Source organism: Gobius niger (assembly GCF_951799975.1).
Source record: "Gobius niger genome assembly, chromosome: 3".
NCBI classification, from domain to species: Eukaryota; Metazoa; Chordata; class Actinopteri; order Gobiiformes; family Gobiidae; genus Gobius; species Gobius niger.
In genome coordinates, this window is record NC_136854.1 from 14,693,006 (window position 1) to 14,717,332 (window position 24,327).

Genomic DNA, 24,327 nt, shown 5'->3' on the forward strand with positions numbered 1-24,327 from the left:
TTGTTTGTCTCAACAACGCACTGTACTAACATCAGTCTGACTTTGGCCAGGTTCATGGAAAGTGCTTTTCAAATTAGAGTGGATTTACCTTCTTCTAAACGTATGTAGCTATATGAAGCCCTTTTGACTTTTCCTTGTGTAAGTATTGTGAACCTTATTCAGGAAAAACTGAAGGTCTAACTTAGTTTGACTTTGACTTTAATTTGCGATGTAAAATGTGGCATTTCTGACAAAACGCTGTGTGAATGTATTGGATGGCTTCGGTTCTTTACAGAACCTCACAGCCAAACCATTAATACAGAGTCGCAACAGAAAGCGCACGAAAATATCGCTAATAATAATCTGAGGTCATCCGCTCTGTGATCAGCCTGAGGTCACTCTAACTTGTTTCCTTTAGCTTTTTTATGAATTATAGTTTTTTTTCGCATCTTGTTTTTTTTTCAGTCTCTTTTGATTGATGACAACTGAAATCCATGCTCGCTAAACTAAACGAAAGGCTTCTATCACAAAAGTGGGCAGGGCTGAACAAGGTGAATGCAAATACCCTGCCAAATTGTCAGTTACTGTAGCTTGATTATGGAAAAATATCAGCAAGTCTTTGACTTTTGAGAACCACAACTATTGATGTGAATGCTTTACGTCCATACACACCAATCCTAGTTATTGGTGTTATTTTTCCTTATGATATTTTGAATAATATTTAGCCAATTATTATTTCTTATTTGGCTTGATATTTACCATAGGTGGTTCCCAAAGTGAGGGTGGCCTGAAAAGTTTAGGAACCCCTGTAATAGGCCATGAAATCAGCATAGCTCTTTAGCTTTTGGCTGCTCTGGAATTTCAGCATAAGCCATGAAAAACCTCATATAAATCTAGTCTAGTCTTGTAAACAATGAATTCTCAATCAACCAAATGCAATTATTTTGACTCTTGTGAACTTGTGACCGATGGAGCCATGCTTTTATAGTGTGACCTAGTTCTTTTGACCAAACATGTGTGGCATGTCAATTGCCTTTGAGTCATTTTCTTTTCCAATCCCCGGTGCGGTTGAGACATCCAGTATAATTTTGGCGTTGGTATGGCGCGATGGCGACCGGCGTGTATATAATTAGTGAGTTTGATAGCATGGGGACAGCAGACGCACAAGTCAGAGCTATGAGACACTCATAGCAGAGATGTCCAACCCGACAGGCCCATCAAGTCTCATTAGTGTGCTGAGTGATCCACTGGGACACATTCACATTATATTAGTGCTCTAATGCCCTCTGAGCTCGGGATGCCTGGAAACATAAGACACTGCCGTCACTGTGGAGCATTACCGTAACAGCGAAGCCACCGCCTTATAAGGCCCTTTGGTAAGATCAGGTATAGCATGTAAGCTCTCAAGATAACAAGAAATAAATTCAATATCAGTCAGGGGGAGGGCACTATTTTAACAACTAATCTAGTCGGATTGAAGGAAGTCTGAAGGATTGTTATATTGAGATTCCATTTGTTTTTTCATGTTGGACAATAGGGCTGGACTGGCCATCGGGAGCACCGGGCGTTCTCCCGGTGGGCCTACGGACTTTTGGGCCAGATGTGTGTTCAGGCCCATGTTGACCCACACCGGCCCACAATATAAACAACATTATCCAACAAAGTAAAGATTAAAGTTTGGATGTAATTACAAAACTCATCCACCAAACTCATCTGGCACCCTTTATACCTCTACCTCTGCTTTCTTGAGTTATGGTTCCCAGATAATCTTGTAGCCTATATAATGATCAATGGGCCTCTCGGATTAGAAGGCTGGTCTTGACCAAAAGGTCCAGGGTAATAAGTTACATTTTCTTGAAATTTGTACATTTGTCCTCGATTTGAGTAACAAATATCAAGAAATCTGTCCATAGAACACTTAAACTAAGAAAAAACAAAAACATTGTTGTATTTTTTCAAATTATAAGTGCAATGAGATCATTTTTGCAAAAAAAACTTGCCTCATGGACTTTTTTTTTTTTTAATTGGTTATTCAAATCAGGGGCAAAAAAATTGCAATAATTTCTAGATTATTTTGTGCAGAGCAGGAGTAAGATCAAGTATTAGAGAAGAAAAATTCCAATTTGGAAAGAGGATTTTTTTTTTTAATAAAAGTCGGAAGGGGTGGGCAGTATTTTTTATATAAAATCGAATTGCTAAATCGTGAATAATTGCTTATTTTGTCATTTACTTTTCCCATCACACTGTTCCTATTGGTGAACCTTCGTCATCCTTTCATTTGTTCACGTTCACAGACACCAACATCATCACTAATAAGGCCCACCTAAGAAAAAGCAACGCTTACTATTAAATGACCATCTTTCACAGACCGAGAACACATCAACTAACAAATTAACAGTGATTTAGTGCGGCTGTCATCTTAAAACCTTCTTCACATACTGTACGTCTAATGGCCTCCTTTCTTAATATGATATGTGTGCACACGTAGAGCGTGAGCAGTCAGCGAAGATAAGCCGACCATGGCCCCAAAGGTCCCGACCTCTCACTGCTCACTCAGAATAAGACGTCGCCACAGGATGTCAACAGATTAAGCTCCTTAGCAAAATCTACTTTAAGACCTACACAAAAGTCATGATATAACCCTCCATTCAACAAGTTTGGTAGGAGGCTCCTTTGAGAAATGTATTTAACTTTGTGGTGATATACTTTACTACATTATTTGGACTTTAATAACTACTTCAAATCCCTTTAGCCTTGGTACTTATAATGAAGGTCTTTATTTTAAACTTAAAGTAATGTAGTTAAAACATCAGCAGGAGGCAAACATCTTTCTCTTAGCGCCTGTGCCAAGAGCAGCAAAGCAAAAATGAATCACACTAATCCACCAACAGAATCAAAACAAGTTTGGTGAAAATTGATAATTGCCATAGGAACATCATGGAAATCTTTAAGTGACGTCCAAAACATGCATCAAACTGAAAAAATACAAATAGACAGGAAGCAAGCGAGCAAAAACCTCAGCCTGTCAGCCTGGACATGTTTGTTTTTTTCCCTCCTGAAAGCCCAAAAGGCTGACCAGTCCAAAAAAGGCAGATTTTTAGTCCCCTTCATGCGCTGACATGAAGCCAAGTTCTTTTTGCGGTGCATTTCTGTGGTTAAATGATGGGAGTAAAGCGACGTGAAGAGGGGAAGTGTCTCAGGAGTCACGCCGCATTCTTGCTAATTTTACCCAATGTACTTAGGCAGATGCTTCTTGACAGTTTTACATTACACTGAACATGGGAAGGGCCTCACAGAAGAAGCGATTGTTAGACAGTGCCCTTTGCGAAGTTCTTTACAAAGTCGCAGAAACTGATCAAACAATTGGTATGTCAGAGGTCAAATTTGTGATTTTATGAATGAAATATCTTGAGAAAAAAAGGTTTACCTACACAAACACGATCTTTCTTACTATTTGTACTTAACCATTTGCCATGGATTTACATTACGGCAACAAAAAGCTTTGAAACTACACTGCCTGACTGCAATCTGGGGTCACTGCAATTGGTCAGGTCTAGGTTCAGAAACACTATGTGCCCAAACAATGAGATCAACTGACGACCTGAACATCCTGAATGACCAGGTTATTCCATCAATGGATTTATTCTTCCCTCTTGGCATGAGCGTACTGTATTGTATTCCAACATGGCGAAACCAGGATTCATCGGGATCACATTGTGAAAGAGTTGTTCATGGAGTACAAGGCATCATTTTCACACATGGACTGACTGCAACAGATTCCAGATCTTAACCCCATTGAGGATCGTCGGGATCTGGTGTATCTGCTGCTAACACTTAATGCATCAGTAAATCCATTCACGATGTTGTTCTGTGTTAAATTGTTGTATTTTATCAGCTCATGATTATACAGTTGAGAGCACAAGCTTCACTATCATTTCTCATACAGAATGGAAGTCCCTTTCTGTTCCAAGCCGGTTTTAGGTGTTGTAAAATCTTTCTTAACTGTAAATCAAATACCATTGCAATTGTCATCAGTAAAATAAATCTTGCCAACTGAACTGAAAAAGTGAAATGATACCCTTTTACTGGGCTGTAGTGGAAAGCACCTTACCCATTGGGACAACTGTTTGGTATGGAAGCCTGACTGCAGAGGAAAAAAGGATTACACGCTTAGCATCCTGAATTATAGGGCGTGAAGTGACATCTCTCTCTGAAATCTAAGGCCTCAACATTTTACGTGACCCGTATCATCCCGCGTGTTTTTTAGTCCCCTGCCCTCCGGAGCATCAAAGTTTACAAGAACATAAAGGATCAAAACTGGCACTCACCCTCAAGCAGTTCGCCTCCTTAACCTCTCAGAACAGACTAGAGTAAAGATTTGTTAGGCAGTATAATATTCTCGCTGTGAATGTGTGATGAATCTCCATTAGCTGCACTAATCTCATCAAGAAAATCCCTAATGACAATAATGAAGGTTATGGATTTCTACTTATCAGGGGACAGCTACATTAATATAACGATATCTTCAATACAAACCACTAAATCTGTTCATTTCAAGCAAGCCAGTGAAGCCTTTATTTTGTCCATTGTAACCTTGCGTGCGCACTCCTTACAAGTCAATCATTGCGCTGCAAAAAATCCTCTTTGAGACTGGCCCGTCGTATCTGGCTCTTATGTGTGGCCCGATTCATCAAGGAGCGCTGCATCAGCACATTGCCAAACGGCGCATTACTGCCACATCGCTGTCACTCGCAATAACGTCTCTGTTCTCGGGGGCCCTTTGTGTTCAGCCTTGCCACTCATTAGCGGGCCCCCCCCCTTCCGGCGTCGTGAATGGACAGCCGGGGCCAATACCCTGACACAGCACGGCCGCTCTTTGGTCAAAGTGAACAATAACAGAGCCCCGTGTGTTCCCGCAGATTGCATCACTGTCCCGCTAACAAGCAAAGCCATCGGCCCGAAAGCACTAATGCAATTATGCAACACTAGCCCCGGCCCTGAGAGCGACGGAGGCCCGGCCCGGAGACCAGATATGATGTGACAATCTGTGGGTTTGTTATAACTATAGGGCGATTGTTACTTGAAAAAAACGAACATTTGCACTATGTGTAGTTTTAATACGATTTGTGTGGAGTAACATTTGAAATATGCACGTTTTATTGCGCAAAAAAAGGGAAAAACAGTCAAATTGTGTGCTTTTTAACCACCTTAACCGAGCGTCCCGCTTAACCCAATTCTAAAAGCTGTAGCACTTCATTTGAAAGCTGAGGCCTACAACTGATTGGTCGGGTTGTCTTATTTGTTTATTAATTTACTGATTTATTTATCAGGAACGAAGCAAACAACAGTCACAAGAAAAGTTTGAAGCTGATGCGACGCATGAAGAGCTTTTAGTCGGGGTTAATTCACACCTCATGTCCCTGGTTGGGCATTTCTACACAATTTACATTAATAAAATACATTAATACAACATCTGTAGAAAACCTTTCAATCAGATGTACATATACGACAAGTTTACATTTCCACAGACTCAGTGCTATTTACGAACGGGCACAGCTTTGGTTTGTTTTCAGCCAAGACGTAACCCTAGTTAAAGTGAACATTTTAAAGCAGTACTAAGTAACTTGTTTACCTTAATAAATCCTTTTCGTAGTCTCTCTGGGTGTAATACAAGTGTTAATAGGATGATTGTGGGGTCTTTCATCTCCCCATGGTGTCTCTAGCCAGAAAACCACAATTGCAACTTTGCCTGCACCAGGTCGGAGACACCAATACACACTAATGGAATCACGGAGAAGAACGGGCAAAGCTAACTGCGGGCTAGCGCCACTTTAAACAGTATTTACAGCCAAGTTTGAGTGAAAAAAATTATCTCCATTGTGTAATTGTATGTACAATATCCCTCTCTCTCTTTTTCTGTCAGCGTAGTATTCACTCTCACGGACAGTAAAAAACTGCAACATGCTACAACACCTGCAGTGGCGCTTATGGCCTCTAGGGGCATGAGTTACTCAGTGCTGCTTTAAACGCAGATATGTTGCAGCTTTTTTGTCACATTTTTGAAGCGTTTCTGTCATGTTTATGTGGTTCATTTGTAATTTCTTGTTACTTTTTCATAATTTTTTCTTGTTTGTTTTGGTCGTGTTTTTATCACTTTTTTGTCTCTCTTTTGTCAGTTTTTCGTTGTGTATTTGTCACTTATTTTTAATTGTAATATTGCTGCTTTTCCAGCACGTTTTTGTCGGGTTTATTTGTTTCTCTTTTGTGGCTTTTTCGTCATGTTTCAGCACTATACTGACGTTTTTTTTTTAGAGATTAATACAAATCAGAAGAATGTGGGGAATTTTGTTCATTAGAATAGTTAATTAGAAACTTCACTGCAATAATTGGCGTTGTCGGCAGGATCGCATGTTGGTCGTCCCAGAAAAGGAGACAAGTGTAAGGCCAAAACTGTTCACCTTTTGGACCACATTTTTTGTTTTTTGTTTTAATTTATTGATTTGAAGTTTCAAGAACATGAAACACTTGTCAGTCACTCCAGTCATTCTTTCGAAAATAAATCAAAAGATGCATGGACAGTGCACACACACCGTACCAAAAGATGTCCAAGCATATGAGAAAGACTTGAAGGTGGCATTATATAAGCCGTCATTGCTGTCTAGAGAGATAATGCAAAATCGTTTCATCTTCTTTGACGTTTCAGCCACAATGCAGAACGAACAACATCCATCAGTTCAAAGTGTCGCGAATCACAGCTCGGGGGAAACAAGAAAATAAGGTAATGAAGCAGATAAATGAGTCACCGAGCTGTATGTCATCTTAATCAGAAAAACACATTCGAAATTCGAGCCCGCAACAATGATATAGCAGATTCAGTCAGCCTGGCAGAGAACAAAATGGCCAAATAAACAAACAAATAAAACTGAAGTAACAATTAAATTGAAGCTGCACTATAAAAGAATCAGAGGGTTTGTAGCTGATTGTAAATCCCCAACACAGTCAAACCGTTTCACCTGTACCTGAAAAAAAGATTCTCAAATCCATCCTGTTGTAAATGCAGCCTGTTCCATTGTTATTCTCAAATATTTATCAGTTATAGCTTATATACAGTATAAGGTTAATGTTTTCTTTCTTCTTTTAACAAACCCCTGTCTGTTTGGTTGAGTTCCTGGGAAAGAAATGCGTCAACTGAGCTTCAGCAGAACACTTTAACATGCTGTCTCCATCCAGGACCTGCTGCACTTAAATAAGGGTAAAAGTATTGATCAATGAAGAACACTTTTCTTTGATTAAATATATGGTGCTGTCTCTCTTTTGGTTGCACTGCACAGCCATTTAGATCTACATACAGAATGACAAATTCTCGGCCAGTGTTTCCAAGTTTTCTGATTCATTAAAGGAATTGTGCCAAAATGAAAGCTTTAAATGTCACTGAAAAGCATTACAGTTGTTTCAAGTCGGCATTAAATCTACCTTTCTTGATCTTTTATGCCATAAATGCATAAAAATACAAAAAGTGTGGTCCACGCACATTCAACTTTGTCCGTTTTACACAATTATTCCATTTCCAAGTTTTTAGAAATAATAAATGCACAGATTTGTTGCATTTGAGGCATTAAAAAAAAACATAATTTTGCATAAAATGTACAATATTGATTTCAATCTGTACGTGTGATTTTGGGCCAAAACAGCAAAGGAAGCGCTGATCTAACAATTTAAATTTTCATTTCTCATGTCTGTCCCTTCAAGTCCCACTTTCACTACTTTCTGAGGTGGTCCCTCCAGGTGCTGTCTGTTTAAAAGTATGTTGTTCTTTTAAATCTGCTCTGAAATGTAGTTTGCCAATATTTGTAAAAATAAAATACTTATCCGATTACTTGATTAATCAATGTTCAGCTAGCACAGACAGTGTCAATCAGCATCTGTCCTTTGTTATGTCTTTATTTATTTTATTTTATTTACTTATCTTTATTTATACAGGGAAGGCCCAATGAGAGTATGAGACGTTTTAGCTGTGAAAGAGGCACTAAAGATTGTAAAAGTCTTTGTAGTTCATTCCATTTGTGTGCAGTGTAAAAGGAAAAGCCTCTTTTTCCTGTGTCTTTGCGAGTCCATTTTCAGAACTAAACAGTCATGTGACCTGGTGTTGTTTCTACTTGAGGTGAAGTTGAGTTCTCATGCGAGATAATCAGGAAGCCTCCCAGCAAGTCCCTTATAAATAAATACAATGCAGCGTTGTTCGATCAACAGCAAGTTTAAAAACAGCAAGCACATTATACAGAAGATTCAAGATTTTTAACATATAGTTGTAATATTTAGTCTTATTATTTTAGTCATTTGGGATCCATCAGCATCTACAATTGCACTGGATAACTGTAATTGAGCACAATAAACATTTCAAATAATAGTATATCCACTCCAATGTATTTCTATAGCACAAGCACCAAAAATGGACCAGCTGATAAAAGCCAACTGTGGAATAAAAGCCTTAAAGTCCGAAAAAAAACCTCAGACCAAAAGCATAGGCTTATCTGTGATTAAATAAAGGATTTTCAACTTCCTTTACAAACACGAGTGCCTCAGACTTTCTCTCTTGGTGACTATTCATGCCACAGTTGGTTTAAAGTCCATTTTTGGAGATTCTACTTGATGTGCCCAGTTTTAAAAGAGCACCTGTCTTTCTCACAGATTTCACTAGACCTGAGAAGCATGCGCTTGCCTTTTTCTTGTTTTTAACTTATTTCTACAGCGCATTTCAGTCTCCAAAGTGCCACACAGAGTTCAACAACCTAACTAGTCTTCCATTAGCTCCACCACTCCTCATTAAATTAACAAAAACAGTAACATTAATAAACACAGCTGACCGAAAAAATACAATATAACCCAAAACATGTCAAATGAAACAAAAATCTGACAAAAATAATGCCACACAACCAATTTCACAAAATAACATGCACCCCCTAAAATCCCATGGGTGGACACTTAAACAGTGAAAATGATAAGTGATTTGGAGCAAGGGTCACTGAGATTACATTCCCCAGTCTGGATTCCCCAGGTAGTAGTGGTAAGTGCCAAGATAAGAGCAGCTTGATTAGCCAGTCCGCTATATTTACTGCCATTAGACAAAAGCCATTACCCTCTAGGGTGGACCTGTGCACAGCCAATCGAGTGCAATCTTCTTGTAACGATTTAAATGCTAAAAATATTGCAAGGGATCACATAAAACAGCAAGTCACAGCTTATATGTGCAACATTTTAAGAGCTAGAATCTAATTAAGTAAAATCTTTTCTTTCATTTGGATATTACAGTGCTATTAGTGAAGAAAAATGATGAAATTTAAATTGCTTTTGTGTAAAGTGGTAATTTTTGTCCTTTTAAATGGCACATCATAAGACACTTTATCAACTCTTTAGAAATTTGTAACCCTTTACAACTTTGTGACCATGTAAAAACATACCTGGAGTCGTATTTTGCTTCATTCTTACAAGTGTGAGTGAGTGATCCTGTTTACTTTGGTCATTAACCACTCTTGATAACAGCGCCAACGATTTGTTAGCACTAAAAATGTATTTTGTGTTTACAACGGTTACTTGATGGTTAAGCATTAATTACGAAAGCTGAGTTGCCCAAAAGCAGGTGCATGATTTGCATGATTTGTCCACTTTAAGCTTTTTCATTTGGCAGCGATAACACCTCATTTTTTCATAACATAACAGGCCTGGATACTGGTAAATAGTCCCTGTATGGTTTTTTTTTTTTTTTTTAAAGAAAAAAATCATAAATAAAGTAAGTTAAAAAAGTTGAAGTGATAGTTTGTAAGATTGCAAAATGAGAGAGAGAGAGAGAGAGAGAGAGATTTTCAAAGTAAACAATCAAGTCCTGCCCCCTTCCCTCCCATTTGGACCTAAAAGCCAGTCCTAGTTTGCAAAATGAGGAGAGGGAGAAAAAGATTTCGAAAGCAAACGACTAAGTTCCCTACCCCTAGCCTCCGGATTGGACCTGACAGCCCAGTTCAGCTCGTCTCATTGGTCAAAGTGATGGCACCGGAGCTTCTGATTGGCTGCTGTAACCAGCAAATGGAGGGACTTTAGAAAAAATATTATTTAATATTACTTATATTACATAAAATTGCAGGCCCAGGCAGTCAATTACACAGTATATATTAAATTCATAAAACATTTAAACCTGCAGACTATCACTTTAAGGTACAACTGGCCTAAAAAAAAATTGCATTTAAATTTTGATGCCTCGCAGGTCCTGAAGCAGCACTCAGTAAAGTTACTTGATTGTTCCAGCTGAAATACATAAACAACAGAAACAATACAAAATAAAAAGCCTTGGAATTGAATACATTATTAAGCTATATTTCTACTGTTCAGGTAATAAGCATGGCTAAGTATTAGCAGCCAATCCTGGTTATTCAAAATGAAAGTGTTTGACTGTGCTATGTCCAGGTAAAAACTCAGTTCCCAGCCTTGCTCCACCTCCCTGTGTACCCAAGGGGTCAAGGTGACATTCCACAACACCTCCGAGAGCGGCCTAATGGAGGGATCGGTGCATGGCTTTTGTTGAGAGGGAAAGAGGAGCCCATGAACGAGGTGTAACAGGAGATAGAAGTGCGAGAAAGAGAGCAACGGGACGCAGAAACGCATTCTGGGGCAGGACTGTGCGCACCACACTGTTTTGCCAACTTTCTCTCCAAGACAAGAATAACCAAACTCCGCGGCGCGGCACAAGATCAGCATATTTCGCTTCACTGTGAAGTTTCTCAGTCTGCTATTCCTAGTCGCCTGTGGTTTAAACCAGCGTTTTATTTGACACCATTTCCCGTGTCGGCTGTCACACGGGACAAAAATTCTACCGCTGACCCATAATTGTGGTTTGTGGAGGAAAATAAGTACATCTCTTTCAGTTTTGGGATTTTGCAATATACACAATCCCTGTTTTATATGTCCGCTTGTTTGCCTCAAAGTGAAAAACTAACGCATATATGTTATTCGATTTAAGACAACAAAATAGTTCCAAGGATAGAAAGTGTTACTTGAGCATTAATTCCTTACCGTCATAAAATCCAAAAAGTTTATCTTTCTCCAGAAGCGCAAGGTGTAAGTGAGCAGTGTCCCCAGATGCTATTCCACTTCCTCTTCTTTTATCCAGCCTTTGTGGGGATTTGCTGTGTGTGCCGGATGTGCCTCTCCTCTTGTTTAGGCTTTAGTCCTCAGAGCTGCGCCCCGGTTCCGCGCCTGGGTAGCACAGAGACAACAGAATGAGGAGAAAGTTACAGCGTCCGACAGAGGGAGTGACAGGCAAAGACAGTTCCCTGTTTGGGTGAAGCCGTGATCAGATACGGCTATTTTCAGACGCAGGCATGCTTGTGTATGAGTCTGGAAAGTTACCCCCCAGTGTAATGGGTGGGGGCTAAGTGACAGGGCTGACTATCTCTATTTTACCGCACATGTTTGCATGCGCGCATACCACACGGTGCATGCACACAGTCGAACACGCAAACCCTCAATATATCCTCAAGAACATTTAAAGGGACCATACGTCACATTTTCACTTTAAAATAACTGAAAAATACTAAAAATATCATTAGTCATACTTGAAACGTTGCCAAAGATGCCTTTGCGTTGTATTACAGAGATACCAATAGAGGACGCCGAAATTACGGCCCAGCAGGCTGTTAATCACTTGCTATCGGAATTTGTAAACAACGACATGACCCAGGACACTTATCAGCACTGAGGATCATAATCTGGCATGGCAGTTTTCTGCTCACAATTACTTGGGTATTCATTTGAATTCAGAGAGACTTGTAGACTTTGTTTTGACAAATTATGGGTCAGTGAAAATAGACTATGAAACGGCAGTGACCTGCCAGACTATTAGAGATGAAGGATGTTGTAAAGTTCATTCTGAATGTTATGGGAACATTTTAGCGGAGATGTAAGTTAAAGGGACGATACAGAGTTTAAAAATGTTAAAATTAAGTATTTTCTTCCCCCTACATGTTCCAGCAATTTCCTAATATGTAGAATAAACTCAGACCTATTCACCACAACTGCCTCTAAAATCACTCAAAAAGTTGTTTATTTGGGTCCGAAGTGCCATCACAAGCTTAATATAGAGACTGCAGTTACGTGCAAGACCTGAGGTGGCAGTAGTGAGCATAAAAAAAACAACTTGCATCTAGTCTTTAAATTAAAGGTACACTGTGTAACATTTTGGACTATACTGTTACCATCAGTAGAAAACATGCTCCTAATGAGCAGCTCGACACAGGAAATGCTATTACTGCAGTGAGAAATCATTTATTGGATTTGGATGGGAACCTAACCTGTTTAAATCTCAAATTCTGCTGCCTTTAGTCGACATCTCCATGGAAACGAGCTGGAGACGTACCCACTCCCGGTAAAGTTATGTCATGTCTTAGGAGAGCTGAGCCTAAGACACAGCAAAATCACATGATTGTTGGAGGTATTTTTCAATGCTGAAAATATCTGTCATAAAATAAAAGCTTGTATTTCAATTTTATTTTTTGGGTAAAATTCTACGCGGTGTGGCTTTAAGTTAAGTTAGACTTTATTAATCTCTGTAGTGAAATTAGTTCTCTGCATTTGACCAATCCTCAATGTTGGGCTGGTGCTCAGGGACCCATCTCCATGATGCGGAGCCAGGCTGGTGGTCAGAAACACCTGGCTGGAGGATTAACCTATTGTACATGTGTGTAACACCGTGCTGTGAGATGCATTTGAAACACACGCTGCAGCTAAAAGACTGTGATTGGTTTGGGAGAGCTGTGAGGATTGCACCAAACACTCTAATTTGTAGTGACTGATGAATAGCCCAAACCACAAGTTAAACACCGCCCATTTACGCTACGAGCTGCTTTCGCTCAAAAATGCATCTTGTGGTCAAAGTGGGTCAGCCCGAGGTCTGCAGCTTTCACACCACACACGGCGCGCACCAGACCTCAGCCTGCGCATCCAAAGTGTGCTCTGAGACCACCTGCTTAGGAATGGTCTGGGTGTGGCTTTTTGTGCGCCCCTTCGGCTGTTATATTCACACTGAAGCAACAGCATGGCACATACTGTGTATCAGAAGCCGAAACATTGGCAATATCAAAAATTGAAATTGAATGTTATTCATTAATAAAACAAACATTGACATTAGCTAAAATCAATACAAAAAGTAGAACAATTGACCAGAGATTTTAAAATGTTTACTTTGGAGCTATTAGTAGCATAGTAGTAGTCGCAGTTGTTAATTGAATTGACAACTGCTACTACTACTATGCCACTAACAGCTCCAAAGTAGACATTTTAAAATCTCAATTGGCCTATCAAAGTGGAATGTGCCAGGAATCACAGAAACCGTTTTGAGGTCTATGAATAATCCATGAAAGAAGGATACAACAGATTGTCGACTGATGTTCTTTTGTTTTTTGTGGTTCAAAGCTCAATAAATCATGTTGGATGTTGAAAAATCCCTATGAGCAAGCCTACAAAACATTATTTTAAGTACAATACTCGATGGTTTGGTGTCTGTAGGTGCTACTGAAGTGGAAATTAGATTGCAAAAGTGCAACGAATGAAAATGAAAAAATAATCTAAAGTCTTATCACGTGCGCCCTGGTATAAAGCCCTGCATACTTTTGCTACTGCCTTTTTTCAGAAAGGAAATAACCACATTTGGATGACAGAATCTTGGAAACACAGCGGAGCGCAGCCATGTTGTGAGATTTCATCAAATATATATTGGGTGAGTTGATACTAGAGAAAATTTGTCAAAAATCTCAAATTTGACAACAGCACTGAAAGATGGCCGTTTTCACCTAGTATTTCAGCTGCTACCGTATATTGAAGTGGGCAGCACTGGGAATTGGCTGTTTGAAGGTGTGAGCAGAAAGACCGCACAGGCACCACCACTTCCCAGGCCTTAATGTCACAGGGCTGCGGATATCGTCAGTGCAGAGCTATGTAAAGTGGCCCACTCCACGCGAAAAAACAGACAGCAGAGTCAAATTGTTGCCGCATGAGATTTCCTTTCCCTGTTGCTGACACTTTGATGGCCCGGCGCGCACATTAGATGGTCACATAAAAGCATCAAGCCCATCGCTTTTCTTTATTACCGGCCATCTATGAGGAGTCCCTACAGATGTAAATATGTACAGACTAATAATGTGCCCACTCACTTGTGTCATTAATAATGTTATACTGCTGTGTAATCCATATGGGAATGTATATTTGGACATGACCACACACGTATACACGCAGGCTCAATATACACAGGAGAGAGGTCAGCCAGAGGCACCTCTAGACCTCAGACTCCGAGCTATTCCCAGAACGATGATGTAACCACTGCTATTAGCATCTCATATTTAGAACCTGGACACCTAAAACCAAGCAGGCAGCTACTGTGCAATATGCTATTTGGATAGCGTCCACATCATCACCTCACACCTCAGTACTTAAAAAATACCTATCGATATTTCTCTGCATTGAATGGTATGCAGCACATTTGTACTTGCCCATCTGCAGCAGGAGATATTTAAAGACTTTAGGGGGGCACAATTTGATGCCACCAAATGGTAAATGGACTCAACTTATATATCGCTTTTCTACCTTTATCAGGCCCGAAGCGCTTTACAGTAAGGAACCAGTGACCCATTCAGTCATACACCAATCTAAGCAGACACTGGAGGCAACTAGGGTGAAGCGTATTGCCCAAGGACACAACAACAGTGTCCATTTGGAGGAGCTGGGATTCGAACCAACAACCTTCCAATCACAAGACGACCCATTCTACCACCTGCACCAAATGATTGTTATCAAAATGTCAAAAATCACTCAATGTCCCAATCTCATTCAGATGGAAGACCTATTTACTAGTTCCCATGGTAAATTTGGATAATCTCAAAAGTTGTGCATGTTAGCTTAGTTATTATGAGTTATATGGCTGGCGTCATTGATATAACACTCATACAAATCATTGGATCCCAAAGACTCAGCTCCCAGTAGAGCGATAAACCCCATCACTAGAAATTGTACATCTGTAGCTTGTCTGTAGCTGAAATTATATTGTATAATTGGAAGAAGTTCACCGTCAACAGAATTATAATTCCATCACAATGAAGTGGGGGACAGCAAAGAAATCTTACTTTTCTGATTCGTTTTTCAATGTGACAATGTCCCTATGCGTCTTGCAAGTGATGTGTGCAAGTGATTTTCTTTGAGCAAGGTTCACACAAAGTTCACTGGGTTCCTCATTAACACTCGCTAACAACTTTGAGCGAATTATGGCAATGTGACAAAGAAGACATCTCTGCTAAAATAAACAGCAACTAAAAATATACCAGATCCCACGATGGTAGATCAATGAAAAAAATAAATCCAATCAGGACATCCACAAATGTTGAACTTAATGCGTTTTGGGCTCCTCAAACTTGCTGAAAAGGAAAACAGATGGGAATCAACCCAATACAGCGAGGCATTTTTACTTTTCATGTGTTCTGTATGAGTTTCATGTGTTCATTAACATGCCCTGTCCCAACCCAATAAAGAAAGTACAATTTAAAAATACTTGAGTGATAGTATTTGATGTTCAGCCTGCTAAGGGCCACTGCTGACGTACACATAAAGACATAAGAGCCTTTGTCCTGCCTTGATATTATCATCAAAGTTTTTAACCCCATTTACAATGTCTAAATGCACTATTCCAAAAATTCACATTCCACAGTATGAATATAGCAATATATTCAAAGCTTCACACGAAGAAGGTTCCGGGTTCGATCCTTGAGCGGGACCTTTCTGCAGGGAGTTTGAATGTTCTCCCCTGTGTCTGCATAGGGTACTCTGGTTTCCCCTACCACTAAAACATGTACAATAAACCAGGATGAAGGAGAGTTTATTTGCAAGTGCGAGTGTGGGACAACGGATGGAAATTAGCAAAGGGAACAATCTGGTGAGGCGTGTTTACATGCATGTGTTCATTTATATGCACGGGACATAGGGTGGCATGTTGGCGCAGCGGTTAGAGTTCATGCCTCACAACAGGGTCACGTGTTCAATTCCTTGGCTGGGCCTTTCTGTGTGGAGTTTGCATGCACCCCCTTGTCTCCGCAGGTTTCCTCTGGGTGCTCTGGTTTCCCTTACCTCTAACAAACATCTACAATAGGATCCACTCTCTACCAGGGCTCCCCTGATATAGAGACTCTTCATCTCAGTGGGGCTTTCCAGGTTAAATAATGGTCAAGCAATCTAAATTATTGATGGAATTCTCCCTCTGACTTTATAAAAAAATGTTTTTGCATAAACTTGGCTGCTTTCCACTATTATTGTGCTTTTAATGCATGTTTAAATGCCAAAAGATCCGAGCGAGCTTTCAAAGTTGGGTTTGAACTGGCCAGTCGCTGTGATGCGGTATGTCAAACAAACGCGAGCACAAAGCAGCTGGCATGGCACCGCAGTACAATCTTCTGGTCCACGTGCCACAGATGAACGAGGTATGGTGAAAAGCTGACAACTGACATGTGCTAATGATGCATCCTTGGGTCTGAATCTACTAAGTATCATGGGACTCATACATCGGACCAAAGGGTCAAAGTACTTGAGTGTAGAGTTCCATTTGGTGTATAAGCTCCATATATGACCAACATGAGCTCAGCAGTTGTCCCACCACTCAACACGCCTAATGAAGACTTTGAGTATGGGGCACAACGTTTGAAAAATACGGACAATTGCAACTATTCCTTATAGATAATATTGCCAGTATTGCCATTGCGATTAGACGTACAATTCATTGAGTATATTCAAAAGATACGTATATCCAGAAGAATTTTAGAAAAGACTGCTGAGCTATTAAAATAACTGCAAAAAAACTGATACAAATTTTAATGGGTATTTCTAAATGTAACAATAGGTGAGTTACATGCAAGGCTTTAATAACGCCTTTACTGTACACTGCATTATTCAACTCCTCAGTCACAGTCAGTGGTGGAAAGCACCAGCCTCTCAAACCAAAACCAATCTCACAATCACGCTTACGCAACAGCACAGCTCTGTTGGGAGCTGGGATTGGTCCACCTACCTTCCCCTGTGCACATTATTTATGGTGGTAAGAGAGACATATCTTGTTTACGCTTTTAACCATGCTATAACGTTGCTAACATTTTTAAAGTCTCTAAACCTATAACTGTTCTGCAAATGTGCTGCTTTAGGTTTGTGATCATAAATAAACAATCTTTCACCAAAGAAAAAAAAGAGTGGAAAAGAGTGGTGCGCTCTTTTCAGTTTTAGTCTAGTTTTCGTCTAAAATTTCATTCATTTAGTCAACTTAATTTAGATTATATTTTCATGATCATAATTAATCAAGGTCCACTGCTTTATGGAGCTTCTCCCAAATGGACAAGGGACCAGACTGGTTCCCTGGGCATTGACTTAATGTTAAGTCTTTCAAACTTTGACCCTGGAAGTTCAGATGTTTTTTTTTTCATAATATCTTGTTTACAGTTTATTAGTCCGCGAAAATATCTGGAGATTTCAGTCATTGTTTGAATAATCATGAAGTACTTTTAATTGAGCTTAATGTAACTTCTGATTTGCAAAAAAATATTACATTGACTAAAAATGTGATGAAATATTTTACTGGGCGAAATTAACACGGGTATTACTGCTTTTTAACATGTTGCCAGGCGCACAAGTGTCAGAACAAAGTGCTTAAAGAGATATTTCAGGATTATTGACATTTCCTAGTTATCCAGAGTGTTGCTGATTTCTGGAGATATTTTTTTTGTAATTCATGCAGTTCTTATGTTTGAAGAGTTTCGTGGCGCTAGGCTTGTGCTAGGCTAGCGCATTTCTACAAGGTCAGTTAGTCTGGCGTTATAAGTGATTTGCCTCAGGTGCACTGTGGAGCGGGTCGGACTGTTTTTAATGCAGGCTAGCTGACATTGTAGAAATGCGCTATCCTTGCATTAGCCTAGCGCCACAAAACTCTTCAAACATAAGAACTGCATGAAACACAAAAAAAATATCTCCAGGTACCAGCAACACTCTGGATAACTAGGAAAGGAGGCTCTATGTCAAAAATCCTGAAATATCCCTTTAAGAACCTTTCTTATGTATCTATAAGGATTTTAAGCAATTAAGTTATTGCAAAGTGGAGATGCCAAAAAGAGCATTCAAGCTACAATGATGCATATCTAAGATCCTGTAATAGTTTTCAAAGCCCATTGTCTGTTTTCACTACAAAACAAAAAAATTGGGATATTGTTTTTCTCTGATTGATTATTTAATCACATGACGCAGTAGAGCCTTACTGAATTAGCTCATTAAAGTAGCCACACAAACTATTTATAAAAGCGGCACCCTCTTGGGCTCAAACGCACCGGCACTCTGACCCGCTGCTCCTCTCTGGACTGTACTGGCCGCGTCGACACGCTCTCACCCGGACAGTTCAACACCTAATTCATTATCAGCCGCCTGGATAGCCCTACTGTTCCCTGTAAAGCAAGTGTCAAGGATATAAAAAGCAAAAGAGCTGTGCATAATTGACTGGCACTTATCTGAAAACGCTCCAAAGCTGAGTCCGGTGCAAGAAAATAATATGAAGGGTTATATAATAAAGGAACATTTTGTACATGAGGGCTGCACGAAATGACAAAAAAAAATGATAGCCCTTTTTTGTTCTCCATCAAATGTAGCGCATGTAAGACTTTACAAAAAAAGGCTAAAATTTAAGCTAAGTGGCAAAATCATGACTAAAACTAAGCATTTTTTCCATGTTTGTTGATTTATTTAGCCAAAACCCTGAAATCAGATGAAAAACCTACACAATTTGTGACAAATTGTGGCCTCTAGGGATACGGATGTTACCTCAACTACAATGTAAAGACATTTTCTGTAAAAGTGGAAGCTTGTCATGACTCCAAACTCAAATTCAAAAGAAAAGCATAATTCTCGAAGGAAAGAAACTAGATTGTTGAGAAAAGGCTGACCAAAAATGTTATGATGGTGATACCCAAAAGGGCTGCATCAAATACTGTATGTCGCACTTTAGTCCTGTGTCTATTGTATCTCTGTGGTGCAAATAAGTGGAATGGATTTCAAAAATATCAGACCTGCTCATGAAAAGGCCAGCAGACAGACAGAACAGCCTCTTCAGAAATTCAGCCGCTGCACTGATAAAGCAGAGTGAACAGAATGCTCGGTAAGTGCTCTCTATTATCAGAGTCTGAGCAATAGGCAGGTCTTAGACACGGCACCCCCAGCCATGACATCAGTATCTAAAGGAGGACAGATGATAACCCAATGAAGGCAGAGGAACAATGTAAAGGAAGTCAAACAGAAAAGAAAAAGGTGTTTCAATAATCTCTTGGTTCAAGTCTCCAACCTGTACTTTGTGTATTCTCTATGTATTTCTACATTTCTGCATGAGCTTAAGCCATTTTGAGTTATTGTCTTGACTAAAATACTCATATGTACTAAGTCACATGTATGGATGGAATTTATGTTTGCACAAAATGATTGAGTTCTAACATGTTTAACCCAATTCTGACAAAAAACCTAATTGCAATTAGTCGGACAAATTCGTTTTCAAACTGCTAAAATTACAAGTGAAGGATGTCACGTTACTTTTACAAAGTCATACAACATATTTTTGCTCAAATTGCCCCACATTAGAACAACACACAATATTCTACTTATTGGACAGCGCCCTCCTCTGGAGGAGTTTCCTCAACATTAAGCGTACCTCTGGGGGACAGCCACGTGACTAAAATAAGTCTGGGATGGATCACAAAGCGTCTATCAAAACACTTTAGAATCTGCTTTATGGAAACTCAAACAAACGTTTATCTGTTGCAGCTGAACCTGAGGTCGCAAGGCTCCACAATTCTGATTGGTGACATCCCTCAAATGCCAGAGACAGAAAAAAAACCTCAGCCTCTTGAGGTTAGGCCATTGCTGTGGTCAAAACGTCAACTACGATTCGATATCATGCAGCTCTTAATAATAAAGGGACAACAGCTTTTTTTTCTTTTTCGGGTCAATTCATAAATAAAGAAATCATTGCTTGAAAAATAAATACAGTAGCTCTCATACGATGTTTATAACCGCTACATGACAATTCTCAGATAAAAAACACATTCCTCAATCTTATTGCAGGACTGAATAACTGCATCATTCAGTCTTCCTTCAGCATAAGCTGCCATGAGTTGGTACAGCAATGCCCCGTGAGACCAACTGTTGCCCTCGCTGCACTCCTCCATGTTGCCTTTTTCTCTCCTAGAAGCAAGCCAAGCACGAAAATCCAGAAAGGAATTCATCAAAGGCACCGTCTGGTAAAGTGACACACTTACAAAAGCCAGGTAGGCCTCTGTGGGAGTGGCGCGAGGTTCCCGTAGTGATAATGTTACACTTATCCTGCATCCTGGACACCGCTCCCCTCTGTTTCTGTTCTTTCAGTCCCATTCAAATGGCTCTGACACATACCATCCCGGGCTGCTGGCTTCTCTGTTTGATCCTATTACATCACTCTTTTATACTGGCTCACAGCAGGTAGAATCAGACTGAGCCCAGTAGCTTTTCCTGATCTCTGCAAAGTAAACACTACACAAAGCACAGGTGTTAAAGAGAAAGCAGCATTCGATCATGGCTGTAGTGGCTGCAGTATTTGCATAATCATAACAAGAATACAAACATCAAGTGAACTACTATGCTGAATACTTTACAATGATGTTGGCATTTCATATTGATGGCGTTAGTTTATCGCTTACTCACAAGGCCACTGTAGCATTCTGTAAAAGGGCAACAATAGAGATTATCTGAAGTGGTTTCTGTGCAATCTAGGTTAAACGTCTCAGTTTGTGACAATGCGTATTCTTTGAGCGGCCGCACATTGTCCATTTCCAGGTTCGCCGCTCATAATAGCGGTTCGTGAAACAGCACTTTTTGTTCCCTCCGGCTCAAAGGCTTGCGGTTGGGGTGATCCGGCTCACGTATGCCGACCGCATCCTTGCTGAATGCGCTGCCCTCCAAAGGAATGCACTGACATCGACCTCACCGCCATCCCCGATAGCCTAATAGCTGATTCATGCGTGCGCGCAAGCTAGCAACTGTGAAACAACGACTTCGTTTCATTTTCCCGTGTAGGCTATTAAAAAAAATAACAATACACGTGGCCAAACCGATCTTGAAATAGCGAGAGCGAAGCGAGCAAATTAAGTAGGAGCAACTTACCTCACAAATAAAACCGCTTCATTCCGCTAATTCTGCGACATATGGCCAGGTAAACTGTCGCCTCCACGTGCGATAAATCAAAATCCGGGTACTCGCGTAAGATAAACTCGCAGCGGGATCCAGCGGGCTCGTTAGCCGCCGGTGCCTGCCGTGTCCGTGTGATGAAACCGTGCACCTGTTTCGTCGGCGCGCATGGATGTCGTCCCGGTGTCGACTAGCTGAGTTGCTAAAGGCGGCGTCTCCCCGGCTGCCTATGCTACGCTATGCCTGCCTGGGGGAGGAAGGAGGGGGGGTCGGGTCACTGGGACTCGAATGGCAGGACGGTTAAGTTGTCCTCGTCCTGTTCCCTCTTGAGTGAGAAGAGGAGGCAGCGGCGGCGGCGGTTCAGTAACGCGCTCCTCTTGACATCGCTCTGCCGCATGCCACGGTCGGAGCGGGTGATATTGCCTCTGCGGCGGTTCCCCTCCTCTCTTTCGGGCTGAGGAGACGCGACTTTTTACGGCTGCCTCTCCGCAAACGGGCGAAACCTGCCTTTAAGTTTCCGTTTTAATTATTGCTGAATGAGTCCTGCGAGGCTTAGAGTGCGCAAAATGGCTTCTGTTATTTTCATTCAGCGACGGTCGAGCGCGAGCCTCCCATTGGGCCGCTGCGTAGCCATGGAGACGCACGCGGATCAATCAGCGGAGCGCGCGCAGCGGGGCCCTCCTCGTGCATGACTTACAGCAGCTCGACACCACAACACAAGCCCGTGTCAGCAGAGCAAACAGCGGGATGCGCTCTCTGAAACTTATGGCTGGCTGGGATTCAGATGACATTCCGAACTGAGTGTCAATGACAATGACAAATTGTAACTCAAAAATGATGCTCACATGTTCTGTTGCCATGCTGTGACAGCATCTGCATACATTATAAAATAGAGATGAGTGTTATAATGAAAAAAATATGTTAAACTCCGAATTCAGACTTCGTGAGTTAGCATTGTTCAAATTAATAGATATTACATTTGCAAGATGTTTGCAATTGGTCTTCCCATTTCTACTTAACAATGACAATGTTCAAATCCAGGCTGAAAACAGTTCTTTTTACCGATGCATATGACTGAAAGTATTTTATCTGCACTCTCGCCTTTAACTGTAATTGATTAATTTTATGTTTATGTTTTTATTGATTCTATTTGTTTTCTTGTATTTATGCAACTGTGAAGCACTTTGAATTGCCTTGTGTATGAATTGTGCTCTACAAATAAACTTGCCTTGCCTTGCCTTGCCTTGCCTTGCCTTAACATCGGGCTCCTGCGTAGGCCGATATGTAAATCCGGTTGCTCTGTTTCTATGTCAGAAGACTTCTACCAAGGGAGGTACACTACTTTTGAGCAGCTGCCCTGATGCATGACGTAACAGTGCTGCTCTTCGGGCCCCCTGGAGCGCCACCAATCTCTCACCCACACGCCACAATTACCCAAAGGCTATAAGTGGGTTCAATTTCACTGATAACTTGTGGTTTTGTGAGTGAATGTTCTCATTGAACCAATTAAAACACACAATTAAAATGGTTAAAAGATGAACTTTTTAGAAAAACTTTTTGGTCTTGGATCACATGGTGACCCACAGTGAATTAACATGCACAGTTTGATAATGATTAATAAGACCCCCAGCAAGGAACATGACATTTCTGGTGACAAGCAGAACAATTTTAGATCAGTAACAGTATAGTCCTACATATTGCATGATCTATTACTGAAATAATTGTAATGTTTTTTATTGTATATACAGTATCTGCATGTGTGCTTCAAATTCGACTCCCTACTATGCCTTGACTTCCCTTGACTTATATTACCAGCATGTTTCTCATTGTGTGTTTTCAAGTGGCACTCTTCATTCTCCTCCATTGTTTGTTCGCCCACGCGATCAATTATTAACAACTCCATAGTGGTTAATCTGTCTGTCAGGCCAGTCTGTGCAAACACATGGCACGGTGAAAGCCTCAAATAGGTCCACACATTTATTTTATGGAGCCATTAGGAGTTTCCAAGAGGGAAATGTATTAATATTGTAATTTAATTTTTAATAGTTTTCTTAAAGAAATAGCAAGCAAGAAAACATTTGATTTTTTTTCCCTGACTAAAAATGATTTATAAAAAATTGCCATGTTTGCCATATTTTTTTTAAATTATTATTACACCCCTTAGATTTTGATTATATGCATTTCTACTTTTACCCGAGTAATGTTATGGGCAAAAAACATTGAGAGGCCAAACTATAACAAACTCACAGCACAGTAAACAGCACAACACAGTTAAGGCGTCAGAAGAGACAGTACAGGAAACAAGCAAAAAAACAAGCAAGACTCACAGCTAAGCCATACATGCTTTCTGTCCCTACTATTGTTCTGGCTAAAGGATGTTCACTGGAGAATAAAACAGATTAACTGCTAAGCTCTTCCCAGAAGATGGTGAAAGATTGTTGTGAAGCGGAGTGAGCTGCGCAGGAGGAAGAGGAAGGAGGAGATGGAGGAGCTGACCAGTGCAGGACACCACGCTCTGAAACAGGGACAAACCCTCAAGCTGATGCATCATTTCAGAGGTTTGGCGGAGCCAGGTGTCCCCTGGGTGCTAGAGTTTCCCCAACTCCCTAAACATGCTGGTCAGGTTGACTCACAGTGGCGGCGCAGTTCAGGACAAACACCTTCAACACAATTCCATTGTAGTTTGTATAATGACAAATACAGCACTTACTTACTTACTTACTTACTGTCTATCTTTTAAAACGGCTGCGCCTGGAGAACTGTAATCCCTATTTTATAGGAATTGGATGATTTTATATTACACTTGGCCCATAATCATGTCAAAGAGTGTATGAGAAACTCATGCTAATCTCTCATGCGAAAAGGAAAAATATAACCAAGATTAAATCTGATGAGTCAATTACGTTTGAGCGCCCCTAGTGGTTGGCTCGCACAGTGTGTTGATGGCATGACATAGCCTGATAAACCACACCCACCTTCTTTCTGCACGAAAGAAGGTGGGTCTGGCCACGCACGGTAGACAAGTTGTTATTGGCGGCTAAGGCCGAGCCGAACCAATCACGACCGTCACAGAGAAATGAGAAG

The 24,327-nt window shown here is 40.5% G+C and overlaps 1 protein-coding gene across 10 annotated transcripts in view; it reads right to left on the bottom strand.

The window, feature by feature from the left end:
• The window catches only part of sorbs2a (sorbin and SH3 domain containing 2a), a 73,482-nt gene extending 51,568 nt beyond the window's left edge, over window positions 1-21,914 (bottom strand). For 8 of the 10 annotated variants that reach the window (XM_079554153.1, XM_079554154.1, XM_079554148.1 and 5 more), the window contains exons 1-2: window positions 21,220-21,913; window positions 11,041-11,223 (exon numbers count right to left, since the gene is read on the bottom strand). Coding sequence is in view for 8 of the 10 variants with exons in the window: in XM_079554154.1 (XP_079410280.1) it covers window positions 11,041-11,046 (6 nt within the window). In the remaining 2 variants the exon portion in view is untranslated. Of the gene's footprint in view, window positions 1-11,040; window positions 11,224-21,219 lie in introns of all 10 variants that reach the window. The other 2 variants (XM_079554146.1, XM_079554149.1) reach the window with 1 other exon arrangement.
• Window positions 21,915-24,327: the final 2,413 nt, after the last annotated feature.